General features: G+C 44.5%; 1 protein-coding gene and 1 non-coding gene across 8 annotated transcripts; both read right to left on the bottom strand.

Moving 5' to 3' along the window:
• Positions 1–940: 940 nt before the first annotated feature.
• LOC122475478 lies at positions 941–1,046 on the bottom strand. Its single transcript, XR_006295178.1, has one exon. It is a non-coding gene; the product is annotated as a U6 spliceosomal RNA (small nuclear RNA).
• Positions 1,047–13,076: 12,030 nt separating this feature from the next.
• On the bottom strand, positions 13,077–21,791 carry DNAJB5 (DnaJ heat shock protein family (Hsp40) member B5). 7 transcript variants are annotated; one of them, XM_043565144.1, is made up of 5 exons: positions 21,670–21,791; positions 20,665–20,806; positions 18,078–18,322; positions 14,621–15,222; positions 13,077–14,482 (listed from the first exon to the last, which is right to left on the bottom strand). In XM_043565144.1, exons 2-5 carry the CDS (start codon positions 20,730–20,732, stop codon positions 14,249–14,251), a joined length of 1,149 nt encoding a protein of 382 aa, XP_043421079.1. In that variant the 5' UTR covers positions 20,733–20,806; positions 21,670–21,791; the 3' UTR covers positions 13,077–14,248. The 7 variants fall into 7 exon arrangements, with proteins under 7 accessions (XP_043421079.1, XP_043421078.1, XP_043421083.1 ...); XM_043565143.1 differs by having other exon boundaries at positions 20,665–20,809; positions 21,670–21,780; XM_043565148.1 differs by lacking the exon at positions 20,665–20,806 and adding an exon at positions 20,866–21,120 and having other exon boundaries at positions 21,670–21,774.
• Positions 21,792–21,929: the final 138 nt, after the last annotated feature.

The following is a 21,929-nucleotide window of genomic DNA, read 5'->3' as shown; positions in this document are numbered from 1 at the left end:
GCAGCTACACTATCTTACATTCCCACCAGCAATGCATGAAGGTTACAGTTTCTTCATATCCTGCAAACACTTCTTATTTTCTGTTTTGTGTGTGTGTGTGTGTGTGTGTGTGTTTTAATCATACTAGGTTGAAGTGGTACCACATTGTGGTTTTGGCTTGCAGTTCCCGTTTCCTTCATGACTAATGAAGTTAACTTTCTTTTCATGTGCTTATTGGCTATTTGTATACTTCTTTGAAGAAATGTCTATTCAAGACCCTTTTTATTTTTTTAAAATTTAGGTCTATTGTTGTTATTGAGTTGTTTATATATTCTTGATATTAATCTCTTATCAGATACATAATTTGCAAATATTTTTTCCCACTTTATGGGTCACCTTTTTATTTTTCTTGATAATGTCTTTTGATAGTACATAGAAGTTCTTAATTTTTCTGAAGTCCAATATATACATATATATATATGTATACACACATATATATACACATATATATACATATATATGTGTGTATACATATATGTATACATATATACGTGTGTGTGTGTGTGTGTGTGTGTATTTGTGTTTGTTTTGTTTTGTTTCCTGTGCTTTTGGCGTCATATCTGTGAAGTTGTTCCCAAATCCAATGTCATGAAATTTTTCCCCACTGTTTTCTCCCCAGAGCTTTATAGTTTTAACTCTTAAATTTAGGTCTTTGATCCATTTTGAGTTAATTTTTGTATATGGTATGATATAAAGGTCCATTTCTCAGTACCATTTGTTGAAAAGATTGCCTCCATTGAATGGTTTGGAACCCTTTTCTTATTATTTTTATTTTACACAGTTTATTTCATTTTACACTTTTCAAGTTCACTTTGGACCCAGCACATCTTGGGGTTTTATACACCAAACAAAATGCTCTGCTAGAGACAGTCAAGTTCAGGAACAGTTTCCTTTCACATTCAGAAATATGGAAGCTTCACAAACTTGCATGTCATCCTTGCTCAGGAGCCATGCTAGTCTTGTCTGTATTGTTCCAGTTTTAGTATATGTGCTGCCAAAGTGAGCATGGAACCCTTTTCAAAAATCAGTTAACCATTGCAACAACATGGATGGATCTAGAGGGTATAATCCTAAGTGAAAAAAGCCAGAGAAAGACAAATACCATATGATTTCATTCATATGTGGAATTTCAGAAACAAAACAAATAAACAAAGAAAAAAAGAGACAAAAAATCAGACTTTCAAATATAGAGAACAAGCTAGTGGTTGCCAGAAGGGAGATGGGTGGGAAGATGGGTGAAATAGGTGAAAAGGATTAAGAGTACACTTAATCTTGATGAAGACCGAGCAATGTATAGAATTGTTGAATCATATTCTACAATTGTTGAATCAATTGTTGAATCATATCATACATTCACCTGAAACTAATGTAACACTGTGTGTTAATTATACTTGAATAAAAAGATCAATTTACCATATGTGAAGGTTTATTTCTAGGCTCTTTGTTTTATTCCATTGCTCTATGTGTCTGTTCTTATGCTAGTACCATACTGTTTTAATTGTTGCAGTTTTGTGGTAAGTTTTGAAGCCAAGGAAGTGTGAGTCCTCCAACTTTATTCTTCTTTTACAAGATTGTTTGGCTATTCAGGGTTCCTTGAAATTCCATATGATTTTAGGATGGCTTTTACATTTCTGCAAAAAAGGCTGTTGGACTTTTGATAGGGATTTGTTGAATATAGATCACTTTGGGTAATGTTGACTTCTTGACAATGTTAGGTCTTCCTGTCCATGAACATGCAGTGTCTTTCCATTTATTTAGCTCTTCTTTAATTTCTTACAGCAATCTTCTGTAGTTTTCAGCCTACAAGTTCTTCAGCTCCTTGGTTAGATATATTCTTATGTATTGGTATTTATATGCTATTGTAAATGGAAGTTCTTTCTTAATTTCCTTTTTGGGTTATTTGCTTGTGGTGCATAGAGAAACACAAATGATTTAGTGTGTTGATCTTGTACCTTGTAACTTTGTTGAATTCATTTATTAGCTCTACTAGCTCTCTTGTCAATTCTTTGGGATTTTCTATATATATAGGATTGTGTGCATGTCGTCTGTGAATAGAGATAATTTCACCTTTTTTTCTCTCCAGTTTGGATGCTTTCTGCTTCTTTTTATTATCTAATAACTCTGGCTAGAACTTCCAGTACAATGTTGAAGAGCAGTGGTTAAAGTGGGCACCCTTGTCTTGTTCCCTATCTTAGGGGAATATTTTCAGTCTTTTGCTGTGGAGTATGACACTAGCTGTAGGTTTTTCATAAGTACCCATTATCATGTTGAGGAAACTTCCTTCTATTCCTTGTTTTCTGGGTTTTTATCATGAAAAGGTTGGATTTTGTTAGTTTTTTCTGTATCAGTTGAGATTATCATGTGTTTTTCCTTTTTATTCTACTAATATGAAGTATTACATTGATTGTTTTTCTTATGTTGAACTACGCTTACATTCCTGGAACAAATCCCACTTAGTTTTGAGGAATAATAACGCTTTTAATGTGCAGTTGATTCAATTTGCTACTGTTCTCTTGAGGATTTTTGCATCTATATTCATAAGGGATGTTGGCCTATAATTTTCTTTTCTAATCTAATTTTATTATTTTTTTATTTTTTAAAGTTTATTTATTAATTTTGAGAGAGAGGGGGAGAGAGAGAGAGTGCACACAAACAGAGGAGGGGCAGAGAGAGAGAGAGAATCTCAAGCAGGCTCCATGCTGTCAGCCCAGAGCCTGATTTGGGGCTTGAACTCATGAATCATGAGATCATGACCTGGGCCAAAATCGAGTCAGACATTTAACCAACAGAGCCACCCAGGAGCCCCTAATTTTATTATTTAAATTTATTTAGAATAAATATACTTAGAATCTCTAATTTTGTTATTTCTTATCTAATTTTTCTTTATCTGGCTTTAGTATCAGGGTAATTTTGACTTCATAGAATGAGTTAGAAAGTATTCCTTTTCAGTTTTGAGGAAGAGTTTGAGAAGGGTTGGTATTAATATTTCTTTAAATGTTTGGTAGAAAAAAATGGTTAGTAGAATTTACTGGTGAAGCCATCAAGTCCAGGACTTTTCTTTGTTGGAAGGTTTTTGTTTGTTTGTTGATTTTATTTATTTATTTATTTATTGCAGTATAATTAACATACGGTGTTATATTAGTTTCAGGTGTACAATATAATGATTCAACAATTCTATATATTTCTCAGTGCTCATCAAGTAAGTGTATTCTTAATCTCCATCACCTATTTCACCCCCACCCCCACTTCCCCACTGGCAACCACCAGTTTGTTGTCTATATTTAAGAGCCTGTTTTTTTGTTTATCTCCCTTTTTTCTTTGTTTCTTCATTTGTTTTGTTTTTTAAATTTCACATATAAGTGAAATCATATGGCATTTGTCTTTCTCTGACTGATTTATTTCACTTAGAATTATACCTTTTAGGTCCATCCAGGTTGTTGCATATGTTCTTTGGCTGAGTAATATTCCATTATATATATATATATATATATATATATATATAATATATACACATATATATATAATATATATACACATCTACATTTATACATACATACATACATACATACATACATACATACATACATACTGGGTGACTCAGTTGGTTAAGCGTCTGACTTAGGCTCAGGTCACTATCTCACAGTTCATGAGTTTGAGCCCTGCAAGGAGCTCTCTTCTGTCAGCACAGAGCCCTCTTTGGACCCTCTGTCCCCCTGTCTCTCTGCCCCTCCCCTGCTCACACTTTTTCTCTCTAAAAGATAAACGTTTAAAAAAATACCCAGTAGTGGAATTATTGGGTCATATGGTATTTCTGGTTTTAGTTTTTTGAGGAACATCCATATTGTTTTCTGCCGTGGCTGCACCAGGGTTTCTTTTTCTCCACATCTTTACCAACACTTGTTTTTTCTTGTGTTTTTAATTTCAGCCATTCTGACAGGTGTTAAGTGATATTCCATTGTGGTTTTATTTGCAGTTCTCTCATGATTTAGTGATGTTGAGCATCTTTTAATGTGTCTGTTGACCATCTCTATGTCTTCTTTTTTGGAAGTTTTTGATTACTGATTCAATTTCTTGTTATATGTTTGTTGAGATTTCTGGTTTTTGTTTTTTAGACAGTTTAGGTAACGTCTGTGTATTAGGGTTCTCCAGAAAAAACAACCAATAGGATAAATATACATATAAAACAAAACAAAAAATATGTACACACATACACACATACACACAAATACACACACACACACATATACACACACACACACACATACATATATATGATTTATTATAAGAAATTGGCTCACACAATTATGGAGGTTGGCAAATGCCAAGATGTACAGAGTGAGTTGGCAAGCTAGAGACCCAGGAGACCTGATTTTTTTTAGTTCCAATTTAAGTCCAAAGAACCAGGAATGCCGATGATGTAGTTTCAGTCCCAAGGCTGGCAGATTTGAGACCCAGGAATAGCTGATGTTTCACTTCAAGTCTGAAGGCTGGGAAAAAAGCCAGTTCAAAGGCTGTTAGGCAGAAAGCTCTCTCTCACTCTGGGCAAGGTCAGCCTTATAATTCTATTCAGGCCTTCAACTGATTGGATGAGGCTCACCCACATTAGGGAGGGAAATCTATTTTACTTAGTCTACTGATAAAATGTTAATCTCATCCCCAAAAAATCCTCAAAAAAAACACAAAACACCTCCCAGAATAATGTTTGACCAAATATCTGGGTACCCCGTGGCTTAGTAACACTGGCACATGAAATTAACTATCATAATATGTTTCAAGGAATTTGTCCCTTTCTTCTGGGTTATCTAATTGGTTGGTATACAGTTGTTCATCGTATTCTATTATAATACTTTTTATTGCTCTGAGGTTGATACTACTGTCCCCACATTCACTTCTGACTTTAGTAATTTGAGTCTTCTCTGTTTTTTTCTTAGTCAATCTTACTAAAGATTTGGGGTTTTTTTCATCTTTTCAAACAACCAACTTTTGATTTCATTGATTTTTTTATACTCTATTTTATTTATTTGTGATTTATTCTTTATTATTTTCTTCCTTCTGCTTGCTTGGGGTTTCTTTCCTCTTCTTCTTTTTTTTAAGTTTATTTATTTACTTATTTTGAGAGAGAGAGAGAGAGAGCAAGCATATATGTGAGCTGGGGAGGGGCTGAGAGAGAGGGAGAGAGAGAACCCCAAGCAGACCCTGTGCTAATAATGCAGATCAACTTGGGGCTCCATCCCATGAGCCGTGAGATCATGACCTGAATGGAAATCAAGAGTCAGATGGTCAACTTACTGAGCCACCCAGGTGGCCCTCCACTTGTTTTTTTTTTTTAAGTTTATTTATTTATTTTGAGAGACAGAGAGACAGAGAGAGGCAGAGAGAGAGGGAGAGAGAGAGGGAGAATCCCAAGCAAGCTCTGCTTTGTCAGTGCAGAGCCTGATGTGGGGCTTGAACTCATAAACTGTGAGATCATGACCTGAGCTGAAATCAAGAGTCAGACACTTCACTGACTGAGCCACCCAGGTGCCCTCCTCCTCTTCTTTATCTAGCTTAGTTCTAAGATATAAAGTTAGGTTGTTGATTTGAAAAATTTTAAAAATGTATTTACAGATATAAATTTACCTCCGAGCACTGCTTTCATTCCATCCCATAAGTTTTGATATTTTTTTATTTGCCTCTAAGTATTTTCTAATTTACCTTGTGATTTTTTTCTTCAATACATTGGTTATTTCAATGGGTGTTGTTTAATTTCTATCTATTTATAATTTTCCCAGATTCCCTTCTCATAGTGATTTCTTTCATTTTATTGTGATCACAGAAAATACTTGGTATGATTTCATTCCTTTTAAGCTTATCAATTCTTGTTTTAAGGCTTAGCCTATGGTCTAACTTGGAGAATGTTTCATGCATACTTGAAAAGAATGTGTATTTTGCTATCATTGGATAGAATGCTCTATAGATGTCTCTTAGGTCTAGGTGATTTATACTATTTTTTAAGTCTTCTATTTCCTTGTTAATCTTTGGCATGGTTGTTTTTACACATTGTTGAAAGTGGAGTATTGAAAAAAAGTGGAGTATTGAAATTTCCAATTATTTTTTTATGAATTGTCTATTTCTCTCTTCAGTTATGTCATTTTTTGCTTTATGTTTTGGAAGTTCTTTGTTAGATGCATATGTATTTATAATTGTTTTATCTTCAGGGTGCCTGGGTGACTCAGTTGGTTAAGCGTCCACCTTCTGCTCAGGTCATGATCTCCCAATTTGTGGGTTGGAGCCCTGGAGCGTGGAGCCTGCTTCGGATTCTGTGTCTCCTCCTCTCTGCCCCTCCCATGCTCATGCTCTGTCTCTCTCTGTCTCTCAATAATAAATAAACATTAAAAAAAAATTTTTTTTTTAATTTTTTTTTCAACGTTTATTTTTGGGACAGAGAGAGACAGAGCATGAACGGGGGAGGGGCAGAGAGAGAGGGAGACACAGAATCGGAAACAGGCTCCAGGCTCTGAGCCATCAGCCCAGAGCCTGACGCGGGGCTCGAACTCACGGACCACAAGATTGTGACCTGGCTGAAGTCGGACGCTTAACCAACTGCGCCACCCAGGCGCCCCAAACATTAAAAAATTTATAATTGTTTTATCTTCTTAATGGATTAATTTTTTATCATTATAAAATACCCCTTTTTTGTCTCTTGTAAAAATTTTTCTTTCAAAGTCTATTTTTTCTGATATTAATATTGCCTCATAGCTTTCTTTTGGTTATGGTCTGCACAATATATCTTTTTCAATGTGTTTACTTTTTTTTTTTTTTTTTTTTTAGTGAGAAAGAGAGAGGGAGAGAGAGAGGGCATGAGCAGGGGGAGAAGGGCATAAGGAGAGAGGGAGAATCCCAAGCAAGCTCCACACTCAGTGCAGAGTCTGATTTGGGGCTTAATCCCACTACCCTAAGATCATGACCTCAGCCAAAATCAGGAGTTGGATGCTAAACTGAGTGAGTCCTCCAGACATCCCTTAGCTTGTGTTTTTAAATGCAAAACTTTGCCTCTTGTAGATAGCATATACAGTTGGGTCATGTATTTTTAATCTATGTTTCCAGTGTTTGCCTTTTAATTGGAGAGTTTAATACACTCATACTTAATATAATTAGTGGTACTAGGATTTATGTCTACAATTTTGCTGTTAGCATTTCATATTTCTTATGGTTTTTTGTTTCTCAGTTACTCCATTACTGCTTCCTTTTTTTGTTAAATTGATACTTCTGGTATGCCATTTTAATGACCTTGTTGTTTCTTTTACTATATTTTTGAATTATTTTCTTAGTGGTTGCCCTGGGTGTAAAAATTATCATAATTTATATTTATTAATTTATCCTAATAAATCTTATCTTTCATCTTATTTTCTTATCTTTATCTTAATAAATCTTAATTTATGACAATCTAGTTTGCTCCTACATAGTTTGCTTCTATAAGCTTTGCTCCTAGTTTCATTTTCTTTTCCCTCCTTTGTGCTCTCATTCATCAACACAGATTTATTATTATTGCTTTATGCAGGCATCTTTTAAATCCAAAGAAGAAAAGTTATAAATATGCATTTATAGTATCTTTCATATTTTCCTTTGTTGTTACTTTTACCAGTGCTTTTTATTTCTTTATGTGGATTTGAGTTACTGTCTAGTTTCCTTTATTTTAGCCTGAAAGACTCCCATTACTATTTTTTGTAGGTAAGATTTTCTAGCAATGGATTCTCAGTTTTTGTTTATCTGGTCTTGATTTCTCCTTTGTTTTTGTTGGATAGTTTAGGTGAGTATGGAATTTTTCTTCCAGAACTTGAGTATGTCAACAAATTCCTTCTGGCCTTCATGGCTTTTGATGAGAAATAAGCTGTTAAACCTTATTGAGGATTCCTTGTGCATGATGAGTCACTTTTCTCTTGCCTCTTTCAAGATTCTCTTTTTGTTTTGTCTTTTGACAGTTTGATTATGATGTGTGTAAGTGTGGATCTCTTTGTGTTCATCCTGTTTGGAATTTGTTGAGCTTCTTGGATATGTAGACTAGTCTTTCAGTCAAAGTGGGTGATTTCAGGCCATTGTTTCTCCAGATATTATTTCTGCCTCTGCCCATGCCCCACCTCTTTTTGTGATTCCTATTATTTGTATATTGTTATTCTTTTTTTTTTTTTAATTTTTTTTTTTCAACGTTTATTTATTTTTGGGACAGAGAGAGACAGAGCATGAACGGGGGAGGGGCAGAGAGAGAGGGAGACACAGAATCGGAAACAGGCTCCAGGCTCTGAGCCATCAGCCCAGAGCCCGACGCGGGGCTCGAACTCCCGGACCGCGAGATCGTGACCTGGCTGAAGTCGGACGCTTAACCGACTGCGCCACCCAGGCGCCCCGTATATTGTTATTCTTGATGGTGTCCCACAGGTCTCCTAGGCTCTTTTCATTTTTATTCTTTTTTTTTTTCCTGCTCCTCACATTGCATAATCCCAATCAATTTATCTTTAAATTCATTAGTTTTTCTTCCACCTTCTCAGATCTGCTCTTGAACTTTTATTGAAATTTTCATTTCAGTTATTGTACTTTTCAACTCCAGAATTTCTATTTGGTTATATTTTTAAAAGTAATTTCTATCTCTTTCTTGACAATATCTATTTGGTGAGGCATTGTTTTCATACTTTCCATTCATTTTTTTAAGACATAGTTTTCTTTGAACTTATTTTAAACAGCTGATTTAGTGTTTGTCTAGTAAGTTTGATGTCTGGGCTTCCTCAGGGTTACTTTTTTTTTTTCCTTAGAGAGAGAGAGAGACAAGTATGTGCACATGCAATGGAGGTGGGGCAGAGAAAGAATCCGAAGCAGGTTCCAGGTTCTGAGCTGTCAGCACAGAGCCCGACACATGGCTTGAACTCATGAGCTGTGAGATCATGACCTTATCTGAAGTCAGATGCTCAACCGACTGAGTGCCCCTTTTTGTTTTATGTGTGATGACTCAAGTCTCTGCTTGGTTAACTTAGTGGTCAGTCAATGATTGGACAGGGGTTTCATTAAATCACTGGAACCAATGAGTCTCCTAGTTTTTGCTAAGGGGATATATGTTTATATTATTCTGAGATTATTTTTGAGTCACTTGCTGACATGCAGGACACCGTAGGCTACCAACTATTGTGGATCACTGAAGATAAACAAGAGCAACTGCACAGTCTTCAGCAGCTCCCACATTCTCAAATCTGGTGGGGAATCATTGCAGCATAAATGGAGGCAGCTATCTTGGGCTTTCTCCTCTCTGCACAGTTAGTCCCTTGTGGCTACTGTCCTAGTCTCTGCTGGTTATTCCCCACTGGAGTCTCCCTTTGTTTTATGCAGTATAGTTTCTAATGCCCATTCCTCTGCCCTTCAGTTCAAATTCAGGCAAAATATTCCCTACTGCTTCCCAGTCCTGAATCCTGCTTCATTACCAGCCCTACCTCAGGCCAAACTTTAATCCTTATTCTCACTCCTACTACCTTCTTCTCCACCCCAGATTAGGGTATCTGGAGTATCCTTTCCTAGGACCCAGTATGAGGGACAATATCTCACCCCAACTGAAATAGAATACCTGTTACAGAAGTAGTTTGAAAATGTGTGAGTTTTAACCTTCTTCACTACAGTCTGGCCTCCCAGTCCTATGTGCCAGTTTCCATTCTTCCTAGAGAATGTCCTGTAAGTAATAATACTTGGAACCAGCTAAAGCACCACCTTTGAAAGAGCCCCATGGGTGTACTGGTGGGTCTTGGCTTGCAAGATCCAAGAGTCTCTGGTATTGATGCAGTCTTGTGGGAACCAATGGACAAATCTCAGCTAAGGAACAATATAAGGCTTTCACAGCCCTCTGTGTTTATGAGCCAAAGCAGCAAGGATCTAAGAAAGATTGGATTGTGACACCCAGGAAGTTTTTATGGGAGGGGCCCAGTAAAGTTCCAGTTATGGAATGATCAAGGGAAGAGTCTGAGGCATAGTTTGAAGAAAGGCCCCAATTGTTACCTATCAAGGAATTCAGAAAGCTACCCCATAAAGGCTTTGGGAGCTGATTCTGCAGAGGAGATAAAGAGTGACTTAATGAGTCATTCAGAGAAATGGTCAGAAAATGACTTATCAATGTGTTCAAAAGAGAACCTAGATTGGAAACAACTGGAAAATGCCTTAGTTTACTTGGACAGAAAGCTGGGGCAGGTCTATCACAGTGGTTTCGTTGTGTGTCTAGGTATGTATTGCTCATGGCTTGCTGCCAATTATACATTGTCCCCTCCTGGGAAGTCTTTAAAGTCACTTGGGAACTGGAAATTTAGTACCCTCAATGAATCAGGAACACTGCCTGAATACCTCTTGAAAGCTTCCCTTCCTTGATCTAGGCATTAGATAAGCACTAGGGAGCCCAGGTTTTATAGTTTTGGGTGTGCTTACCTCACCAGGTCCTTGAATCCATATAACTGTTAAGTTAATAAAGACCCAATTATGGTTTCTTCTCTGATCCGCTTTTCTCTCTCAGCCACCCGTGTTTTGGGGATAGTTAAGTCAAGGTTGCATAGCAATTTGAAAGAAGCCATTGTGCAGGTCAGAGGACAGGCTGATCACAAAAAATTCAGTTTCTACCTTGGATAGTCCTTTTCCTGCCCCCTCAGCTGAGAGCAAGGAAACCAGAGGGCCCTGAGATGTTGGTCATGGTTCACACAGGACCCCAGTCCAAGAAGAAGAGCAGACAAACTTTTGCCCATCATCATGGACAAATCGTGGCACAATGTAACTGTATGGGGAACAAGAGAGGCAGTCCTGAGTCACTTCCAAATGATGGCAGGACATGACCCAAGGGATCCGAGCGGAGTTGTACACCAACAGACTCCAGCCATGGAGGAGCAGTGCCCCAGAGGTAGAGAACAGAGAGAAGAATGTCTGGAAGGGATCATCGCTAAAGAGAGCATCTTGTTGGAGTTTCTATTTTAGGGAAAGGATATTGGATACTAATTTAGGGATTCCTTCAAGGGCCAGATAGTCCAGGAAGATAGTGAAGTCCAATAAGATGCCAGCTGCTAAGTCACAATCTGAAGATGTTCTGAGAGTCAATGAGCTGGGAGATGCCTAGAAGCTAAATGTCTGAGTGGTCAAAGAGCTCCAGTGACCAAGGAATGGCCCCTACCACCAAGAGTACTGGTTGCTCAAAATTCAGGATAGCCAAACCTTAAAGAATATATTGTTGTCATACAAATGAGCAAAGTAAGGTCACAGTACTGTCATTACAAAATTACACACACACACACCCCACACTACTTTAAAAGGATTCAGAAGCTTCTCAAAGTGAGAAGACCCAGTAAAGACCCACCTCCCCAGGACCTGGCTGACTAATTTTTCCCCTACTTTCTTTACTACCTTGACTTTCATATAGGTGTCTGTGTCTGTGTGTGTGTGTGTGTGAGTAGAGGATTATACAGGCATTAAAGTACCACAAATACCTCATGCAGCCTCCAAGAAGGGAAAGGTGCAACTGCAAGTAGAGTTGCAGAGCCAGCTTCAGGGATTTCTCATTGAAATGACCCTGGCCTCACATAGCCTGGCTTCTAAGGACTCATAGGCCCATCCCAGAGAGGGATCAGTGGAGATATGACAGCTTCCCAGGTCTTCTATGAACACACTGAGGCCAGAGGAAGGAAGCAGTCTGGCTGAGAACACCTGGATCCCAAAACTTGAGGCCCGAGGAAAGGGCCAGGATAATAATTTAGCCCCAAGTGAAGAGAAAGACAACCTATGGGACCCAAAACAAGAAAGCAAGGAGTACCAGATGCAGGATTGGGGATCTCCCACCCGGGGCCAGTAAATTAGCACTCTTGTGAGCAAGAACCCTTGATTTCTTCACTGGAAGGAATAGGCTCCTCATCAAAGTACTTTCGGTAAAATGATGAGGAGCTTTTTTCCCTCACTGGTGTTGTCCCAGGAGAAAATCAAGGGCAGAAGTTCCCTCTTGAAGTGTAGTTGGTGTTAGCCTCTGTATGGAGCCCAGGCCCAGGTGAAGGCAGAGATGCCTTCATGGCACTGAGGACACTGAAGCTCAGGACGGCATGGTTCTTGTGGGCTTGATCTTAGAGAAGGATCTGGGGCTCAGGTATGGAGGAAAGTCAGCACCAGTAGAAAGTCTAGGCCCAGGCATAGCCTACAGATGGGCATTTCTGTGACTATAGGGCTCCTCCTTACCCAGTCCAAGGAAAGTAACAAATGCATCATGCAGGCCCTGAGTATCAGAGTTGTCTCAGCAGGGATAGATATTTCAGAGACAAGGACAGATATCCCCAGAAAGTTGTAAGATTTAAGGATCAGCAACAGTGCTCCTGCCTTTCAGGAAGCCTGCATCCCCAGCCAGGCCCTGTCAGCGTGGGCCAAAGATGCCAAGTACCTCAAGCCACTCTTTCCACTGCCCCAGGCTCTGTCTTTGGGGATGTATCTCTTCTAGTTAGCCAGAAAGTCTTCCCTCCATTGCCTCCCAGGAGGACAATTTTTCTCAAAAGAAAATTCCAGTCTATGTAGAGAAAATTATTAGTTCTCATGCTAGCATATCCTTCAAATATCCAACAAAGGATATTTATTCATTCTAAATAGATTTGTTTCTGCTAATAGCTGAGTGGTATCTTCTGTCTCTGTTGTGTTTGGGGTATATGTTTTAGAAATCTCACGAGCCTTGGGGAGCCTGGGTGGTTCAGTTGGTTAAGTGTCCAGCTCCAGCTCAGGTCATGATCTCACCATTCATGAGTTCAAGCCCCACATCAGGCTCTGAGCCTGGACTCTGCTTCAGATTCTGTGTCTCCCTCTCTCTCCTCCCCTCCCCTTCTCACATTCTCTCTCTCAAAAATAAACATTAAAAAAACTTAGAAATCCCATGAGCCTAGGCTTAGAGGAAGGAGTCAGCTCCACCTTATATTGAAGAACCACCTGGAGTTCTCAGAGGTGACCAGGGCCCTGGAGGGAAGTTGAGTGGCACTTCACACCTGCCCCCATCCCAGGTTCATTGCTCCTGCTCAGATGCCTTATTTTTAAAATACTTTATTTTTTTTTCCATAATACTGTCATTACAAAAAAATACAAAAAAACTACTATAAAAACATTCAGGGGCTTGTCAAAGTGAGAAAACCTAAAGACCCCACCCCAGGACCTGGCTGAAGCAGTCTTCCCCTAGTTCCTTCACTACTTGACCTTTATACAATTGTGGGAGTGGGGTGGGGTCACACAGGCATTAAAGGGCTAGAAATTCCCCACACAGCCTCCATGAAGGGTAAGAAATAAGTAGCTTCACGTATCACAAAAATGGGATTTGGAAGTTTGAGGGTGGCTAGGCCCTGAGTTCAGAGGTGTGGGGAGAAACCTGTGACCCTGAATCTCTTGGTGGGGAATAGCTGTCATCTGACCCCAAAGCCCTTTCCCTTCCTGATGAAGGCTGGGGGATGGACCCTGCCCCCTACCTCTTAGCCTTAATACAGCAGGCCCTCTTCCCCTCCCTCCACCCCTGCACACTCCTGAGAGCAGCAGGGAGATCTGGGTAGTGTGGGGGGCTCTCAGGGAGGCTGCCAAGCCCCCATTCACCTTCCTGGCCCTAATGAAAAGTGTCTCGTGCTCAGTGGCCCGGTTCATGGGTTACGGACCTTCCCTTCTTAACTCTGGAGAGGCACAGATAGCTCTAGGTGAGTGCTTCGTGTGTGTGAATATGTGTGCATTAACCTTAGACACTGTGGACCTAGGGGTGGGGCTGGGGTGGGAAAGCAGTGTCCTTTCTATCTTCTTCCTCTGCCACTGGGAGGAAGCTGGAGAGAAGGGAGAGGAGAGGTATTAGCAAAGCTGAGAGGGGTAAGAGGACATGCTATTTACAGGCATGGACAAGGAATCTCTGTATCTTCAAGTAGCACTCAGGTCACTCTCCAGCCACTGGAGTGGGAACTGGATTCGAAACTAGTGACATGAAAATTGACCCCTGGCCTGGGCTAGCTCTCCCCACCTCCCACCCACTTCCCCAAGGCAGCCCAGCTCTGAAAGGGGTCAGGGACAGGAACATTTTCCTGAAATCCAGTGGCTTTTTTTTTTTTTTTTTTTTTTTGCATTTTAGAAAAAGTTGCCAGTGTCCAGTGGACATCAAGCTGGGTGCACATTGGGTGGGTGAGTGTAGGGGGTATTGCTGTGGTAGACTCTGGGCTGGCTGGGGCAGAGCCTAGGAACAGGGTAGGTGCTGCTTAAGGATCTGTCGTGTCTGTGGTGTTAATCTGTCTGGGAAGCGAACTTTGAACTCGACAATGAGGTCTCCTCGCTGGGTGGGCACCTTGGGGAAAGGAAGGCCCTCCCCACGGAGTCTCTTCACGGTGCCTGGCTTGATGACGTCATTGCAGGGTAATGGGATCACCCGGCCATCAATAGTGGGAATGTTCACAGTGCAGCCACACAGCGCCTGGGGAAAATGAGGTAGAGAGTGAGGAAAATGGGGGGTTGAGTGGGAAGGGAGGAAAAGATTGAAGTGAGGAAAGAATGTCCCCATTATTCTCCCCTGCCCCCAACACATACACACACAACCTGACCCAGGCCCTACCTCCTTGAGGCTGATCAGGGCACTGTAGAGCACATTGGTGCCATCTCGACGGAAGTGTGCGTGGGGCTTGTCTTTGAGCACAAAGACGATGTCAGCAGGGATGTTGTCAGGTGTGGCATCACCTTCTTTGGGGAAGGTGATCTTGGTGCCTTCCTTCCAGCCACGCTTGATGACAATGTGCAGGATCTTGTCCTCGGTACGCACAGTTCGCCCATCAGGGTTGAGGCGCCGCCTTGTGATCTTCATGCGCTTGGTGGAGCCGTGGTAGATCTCCTCCAGGGACACCCGCAGCTCATGTACCACAGGTGGGTCCTGCACCTTGCGCCGAGGGTATAGTGGTTCGGGGGCCCGCCTTGGGCCCCTACTCAGCCCATTGAAGCCAAAGCGGCCAAAGGCGCCAAATGGATCCTCATCTTCATCCACATCCATGTCATCTGGGTCAAAGCCACTGAAGGGTCTAGTGGAACGGCTGCTGGCAAAGAAGATATCGAAGGGGTTGGAGCCACCAAAGAAGGAGGCAAAGGTGGCGTGGGGGTCCCCGTGAAAGGTGTAGTGAAAGGAGCCACTGGAGCCACCTGATGAACCACCGCCGGTCTTCAGGCCTGGAGGGAGGAGAAGTTAGGGATAGTGTGGCTGGTCCCGGCCCCACTCCAATCTCCACCCCCTGCCCTCTAGCCCCCAGTTCATGGGCCTAGAGAAAGAAGCCACCTCTCTTCCACAGAGAGGACTAGCCTGATAGAGTAAGAAAACCTCTGACAAGATTAATTTTTATTCGTAATTATATATTTAATAATAAAGCACATCATGAGGTTCAAGAGGCTGAGTTACAATAGATAGAAAAGCTAAGTAGAAGACTTGGAGAACAGGACTTGTAGTCCTGTAGTCTCTTCCATGTATCTATGACCCAAAGATGTCTCACAAAGCCTCGAGTGGCCGGCTTGGGATCACACTACAGTCATACTTGACTCCCAAATCTTTGTTTATCTCTAAAGACACACAGAGCAAGGGAAAATCAGATAGGATTTGACTACACAGGAAGCCAGTAAGTGACCTGTCCCAAATAAGGTGGGGATACAGTCCAGGAGAAAGCCTGCTTTCATTCTGCTTCTACCCATAGTTCCCTTTTTTTTTTCTGACTCCTATCCAAATGGGAAATCAAGAGGGACCCAAAAAGCAGGAAAGCTCATTAGCTTGGAGATGAGGAGCTATTTCATTAAAGTTTTTTAAGAGCTTTGTTTCCACACTCAGAGCTCACACTATTGTACAACTCCAGGGGTGCCATTCACACACCAGACAGACATAGAACACAATGGGAACAGAGCTTCTTGGACTTAACACCAAGTCCTATACCCCATACCTAATGTCAAAGCAACCAAAATGCATGAACGAGCAGGCCCACTGCAGGTAATGGCCGTAGCTGCTCTCTCTGGAGCCAGGTCCTGTCTAAGGAGCTCAGATTGTGGGAGGCAACCTTCATGGGGAAATGGTAGTGGTGGTGTTAGGGGGTGTGGGGAGGAGTTAGAGGGAAGCGGTTAACACTGAGAAATTCTCTAGAATATATAGACTCTGGGGTGGGGCCCAGGCTAGGGGAAGGGGCCCTTTTCTTTGAGGCTTTTTATCTAGAATTTCAATTGGCTGTGGAAGTCTAAGCCTAAATTAAATTAGCTGCTTATTTCCTGGGACTGCAAGAACAGATTTGGGTTTCATTAGAAAGGCCAAGTGGCAGGCAGTTCAGAGACTTGTGGCAGCTGCCTCTTTATCCCTCCCCTAAGACTCAGGGTCTGTTCTTTTCTTTTCTTGAGGGTCTGATTACCAGGTGAGTTTAAGAAGCCTGGCAGAGCTCAGTGAGAGAGGGATATTGGACTGATAACAACAGGAGGGGGTAATTTCTCTGTAGGGACTCCTGTTGTGTCACCACCACCCCCTTTTTCATGCTGGGAGCAACTTGTCCCTAGCCAGGGTTGTGCACAAAGTCTGTGTGCACAAGTCTTCTGGCTGGCTGTTGGGGAAGGGGCAGGGCAGACAGAAATATAACCCACATTTTCAAGGCCGCTTGTCCTTCCCCAGGCCCTGGGTTTCTCCTTAAGGTTGTGCTGTATTCTTAGGAGACCTCCTGGGATGTAGATTGACATTAGGACCCAGTGTCTGGGTTTAGAGGCTGAACTTTGTCCTTCACTTGGGCTTGGTCATGCAGGAGGGATGAAGTTTCTGGGTAGCTCTCCAGCTAACAAAGGTGAGGCCAAGTGGAGAAAAGAGTGCAATTCCTAGACAGGTCACATGGGGGCATGGTATCTGCACTGCTTCCCTCTTCCCAGCCCTACTGTTCCCACCCCTCCATCCCAGAGAGACAAATTTCTTAGCTGAGAGAATACCAAAGATTCTAGCAGATGCCTGTGAATCTGGGAGTTGGCAAGTCTAGTAGGTGAGTAGGGAAGACCTGAAGGAATTAGTGCATGGAGAATAAGAAGAGGGGTTTGGGAGGACTGGGGTGTGCAGAGGATAGGGGCATGGGATACAAAGCAAGGAGGAGAGGAAAAGAACATTCTTTTGAGCACCTATCTACTCTGTAGCAGGTACGCACATATCATCAGACTATCTAATTTTGTGGCTAGAGTGGGGAGAGGGAGGAGGAGAATGTGGAAGAAAGGTAGATGCTGTTGGGCAGGAAGGGCAGTTCCTCTTAGGAAGGAGAGTCCTCAGCTGTGACAATGTCTCTTAATATAGCCTGACAGGTGCCTGTGGCTGGCGGGTGGCAGGCGGCCCTGAGGGGCAGGCCCAGAATTAGCAGCTACATCATGCCTGTGGGATGTACTGGGAGGGGCCACCCTCTCAGAGGCTTTATTTGGGCCTTTCCTGCCACCCTGTGCCTGGCCACCAGCTACGTCAGGGAGGGGGCAAGATGCCAGCAGCAGTTCCCCTTCCTTCCTTGGATCCCTGCCACTTCCTCAGGGAGGCAAAGCTCCCTCTCTGTCCTGCTGGCCTGACGTGGCAGGGAAGGAGAGAATCATCTCTCTATATCAGAGCTCCAGTGGTTAATTCCCGGGCTGCTTAAGGGCCAAACTTTTATGCTGATGAATGTAAATGCGCTCTCCTCAGAGAGCCAAGGCACACACGCCTTTTCCCTAACCTTCCCTAGCAGCCAATGAAGCAGCAGGGACTTCAGGCAGGACTAATAAGGCTGGGAGGGAAAAAAGGGAGGGGGAAAGCCTCTGGTTCGGACTTCAGACGTCCCTAGGGCCTGAATTTGAGGAGGGAGAGGGGCAGAGAGAGGCAGGGAGAACTATGTAAGCCAAGGCTGGGGAGTGGTGGTCTCTACTCTCTTCTGGGTGTCAGTGCGGAGAACACTTGCCTCCATCACCCCTCCTCAGCCTCCAGTTCCCTGCTACAAGAACTGGGTCACACAGCATCCCACACAAGGACAGGGGGCCAGCGTCAGCCTGGAGCACTGCTCTCTTACCTTCCTCCCCATACTGGTCATACAGGCCTCGTTTCTTAGGGTCACTCAGCACGTCGTAGGCCTCTGCAATCTCCTTAAACTTCTCCTCAGCATTGGGTTCTTTGTTCTTGTCTGGGTGGTACTTCAAGGCCATCTTCCGGTAGGCTTTCTTGATCTCATCCTCGTTGGCTCCCGATGGGATCCCAAGAATCTTGTAATAATCCTTTCCCATCACAGCCACTGGACCGGCACTTGTCTCCTTGTTTCTGAAAGAAACCCAGGGCCAGTCCTTGAAGCTCCTATTCCCTTTTGACCCAGTCCTGCTCCTGACGATCCTGCAATCCCTAAGTGACTCACTGTGTGACTTTCAGCAGGTCATGCCTGTTCTGTAGGCCCCTGTCTCCCCATCAGTAAAATGAAAGGTTTGGACTAGATGGTCTCTTTCAGCTCTGACATTCTAGGATTCTGTGATTCTTTCCTCAGCTCCTAGATTTTCCCAGCAGGAAGCTGGGGGCTGTGGCCTATTAGGGGCTCAGCTAAAGCCCAGGTCCTTGGGCTAGACTGAGGACCCCTGAGAGGCCCTGCCGTGTGAGGTGGCACCATGGACTGACAGGCCCACACACAGAAGCTGGCGAAGATCAGTGTACTGGGTGAGGTCACCTGAGCATCGTGGTCTTTTACGCCATGTCTCAGGCATGGTGCCCAGGCTAAGGGCAGCTGGGGCAGTGGCCCAGGACTAGGGACAGTCCTAGGTCTTTAGCCAGTTGTCCTGGCCAGCTAGGCTGAGTCAGGGTGTAGGTGCCTGGAGTCCTCTCTGCTATTGAAGACCCCAGGCCTCCCTGTCCCTGCTTTCCAGACTATGCTAAGCCTCACGTGTGACAGATGAGAGAATGACTCACAGCCTTTGGAAACTGCCATTTCTAGCTCTCTTATTAGCAGGGGGGGATGACACTGTCCTTCCTCCAACAAGGGCAACAGTTCCCTTTACTCATTTCCCAGTGTCTGCACACAAAATGTGTATGAAGACATGTCTGTGCCACCTAAGCACTAGTGTTAGTGAACAAAACCATCCTGGGGGTAGGGCCTTTTTAAACCTTAGTTGTTAGAACACTTAGGCACTAATCACCATTTCCTTAATACCTTCCCTACCAGTCCCTCCTCACCTGCCCTGTGGTTCAGGATCTGACCCAGGGCCAGGTCCACACTCCTCTGATAGTCCCTTCTAAGCCAGACACCAGGGCTTTTTTTTTTTTTTTTTTTTTAGGGAGAAACACAGGGCTCTAATTCTTTCACTCTAATCTCCCTTCACCACTGTCTCTGTGGTGGATATGAAGGGAAGGGGACTTTCCTGTAGTTGGGCTATTTGGGGAGATGGCCAGAAGCCATTCTCTAGCCCTTCAGAGGCTTGGCCAACCCCTACCAAGCCCAGAAAACCAGAGTCTTTCTAGCAATGTCCTGGGCTGGCAACCACAGCTGAAGTCTGCTTTTCTGCCTCTCACAGCTTCAGTGAGGTATACAGGGCTTCCTGGCAGGAGTGAGGGCTGTCCTTAAGGCCCCAGGAAGGCAGGGACAATGGCCCTAGCTCCTGCCCCCACAGGGCCTGTTGCAGGTGGCTGAGTTGACTCATGGCTCTGGGAGTCACCTCACTGTGACGAAGAGAAGGCTCCATAAAGGCGGGTACTCCCCCTTCTCCCCCTACCAGCATGTCACGCCTGGTGGGGGAAGCTGGGGTAGGAAGAGTGAGAGAAGAGCATCTGGGGGTGGGCAGCCATTTTCGGAAGCAACGGTAAAAGCCGTCTGAGAGGGAACTGGGGGTGGTCTGCCATCTCTGCCTCAGCCCATGCCTTCTCTGCCCACCCTAGGACTGGGAAGGAACCCTAGTACACCAAGAGGATGCCCCCAGAAAACCATAGCAGCTTCTAGGCAGAGGGCAAGTGGAGCAGCTTGCCAATGCTCTCACCCTCCTCTTGCTGTCCCTGTATTACCTCTTCATGAGGCCAACTTCCTTCCTGGCACTCACCTGATAACCGTTCTGGACCTATAATTCTCTTGCCTCCACAGACACAGGGCAAGCTCTTTTGGGGACTGCCTTTTTCCTTCTCCTTTCCTCCCTCTATCCCTCCCTCCCCGTACCCACAAGCCACGTGTTGGAATGACAAAGGAGCCCCATGGCATGGCACTGCCTTTGATGGAGAAGAATGAAGAGGATGTTAATGTTGAGGCAGGAACGAAAAATGAGAAATAGCAAGAAGGAGTGTATAGGGAGGGGAGATGGTTGATACAGAAAATGAAGTATTGGTGGAAGGGGACAAGGGATGACAAATAGAAATGGCTGAGGTGGAAAATGGGTTACCAAAGGGTTGAAAGAGAGAGATGAAGAGAGTTGAAATATTGGAAGAGATATTTGTGGAAAATGGATGGATGCCTGAAGGGTTTGGTATAGGAGATGAATGATAAGGGGTACCATTCATTCAAATGTAAGGGTGAGGTAGGAGGGTCTTACATGTAATGCAGATGGGGTGAGGATGATGGTGGGCAATGAAGGGGGATGAGATGTGGAGAATTTGATGTGGTAGGGATATGAGTGCCCTTCTCCAGAGGGACTTACCGGAACTTTACAAACCCATTCAGCGTCCACGCTCGAAGTTTTAAGGGCTCCAGCTGAATTTTAAACATCAAGCTGGCTAAGAAGTCTTCTCCCCAGAAGTGTGGGAAGCTCCGGAAAGCTCCTCGGGCCTGTAGTGGGGGTGCTGCTGGGGATGGGCAGGAGAGCACTGTGCGCTTAAACATGCCCAGCCCAGCCCCTCACCTCTGATCGCTCCACCGGAGCCTGCTTGGAAAGCTGCAGCTCTGGAAGCCACCTCCTCGGGTTCTCAGAGGCACTAGCCCAGCAAGGCCTGTCCGGTGCAGCAGGAGCTAGACCTGATCCCCAGGTGTGGAGAATGAAGGAATGGGGTCCGGCGGCCACCTGCTCTCAGGTGCAGCAATGTCTGAATGGCTGTACGGCAGTGTGACGGTAAGGCTGGCAGTGGAAGCGTGCTCTTGTGAGTGGCAGCGTGTGTACCTGTGCCAGGTGTGGTTGTGAGGGGCTGAGAGGCAGTGAGTTCCTCTCGCCTCTCTCTCCGGGGAGGATCCGACCCCAATCCCCAAGAACCTACTCAATGAAGTCACTGACCCGGAGTCTCCTCCCTCGCAGATAGGCGGGGAGGGGCGGGGCAGAGCAAAGCTCGGTCGGGACAAAAGGCGCGGCGAGGAACCGAGAGGAGCGGAGAGGAAGGGAGGGGAGGGGGCTCGGGCGGGGGAGGGTGGTCGGTGATGTCACCGGCGCTGACAGGCTGGGCTGGTCCAGAAAAGCCTCCGCCCACGGAACCCAATCCGACCCGGCCCGACCCTCCCCCCAGCTCAGGCTCTGGCTGCCCGCTGTTAGAGGGTCGCAGACATCGAGCACTTTGCAGACCCCAGTCCCCGCACCACCACGGCAGAAGAAACGATGGGCCTTCAGTGTCCCAGCTCCCCCCCCAATCTCCCTCACCGCCCCCCCCCCCCACCAGGACCACTGGTTTCGCGATGCCCCCGCTCCCGGGACCCCTGAGTCCTGGCTCGGTGCCCTCACCAGTGAGGAGCTGCGGGCGCCACCGCGGTCCGTCAGACAGCCGCTGCCCCCTCCCCTGGCTCCGGCTCCGCCGCCTCCACTCTGGACAGGAGTCGCCTGCCCGCCGGCCGCAGACAGCGCGCCGGGGAACCCGCCCCCACGGCTCCGCCTCCGCGCCTCCCATTGCGCGGTCTGCCCATCACTCAACTCAGCTTCCCTTGTAATTGGACAGCCTTCAGCGAGTGCCTTGGTGATAGCCGCCCATTCTCCGCCCCTGTCAC

The sequence above is a fragment of the Prionailurus bengalensis genome, chromosome D4 (assembly GCF_016509475.1).
Source record: "Prionailurus bengalensis isolate Pbe53 chromosome D4, Fcat_Pben_1.1_paternal_pri, whole genome shotgun sequence".
Classification (NCBI taxonomy): Eukaryota; Metazoa; Chordata; class Mammalia; order Carnivora; family Felidae; genus Prionailurus; species Prionailurus bengalensis.
This window is presented reverse-complemented; position numbering and strand designations above follow the sequence as displayed.

What these genes read in the sequence shown, in the direction of transcription:
- DNAJB5 (XM_043565145.1), bottom strand. Translation starts at nt 20,846, where the DNA reads ATGTTTAAGCGCACAGTGCTCTCCTGCCCATCCCCAGCAGCACCCCCA. An exon ending in TGACCAGTATGGGGAGGAAG is followed by an intron (nt 15,223 to 18,077) that starts GTAAGAGAGCAG and finishes TCCTCCCTCCAG; the next exon opens with GCCTGAAGACCGGCGGTGGT. An exon ending in CCCTGATCAGCCTCAAGGAG is followed by an intron (nt 14,483 to 14,620) that starts GTAGGGCCTGGG and finishes CATTTTCCCCAG; the next exon opens with GCGCTGTGTGGCTGCACTGT.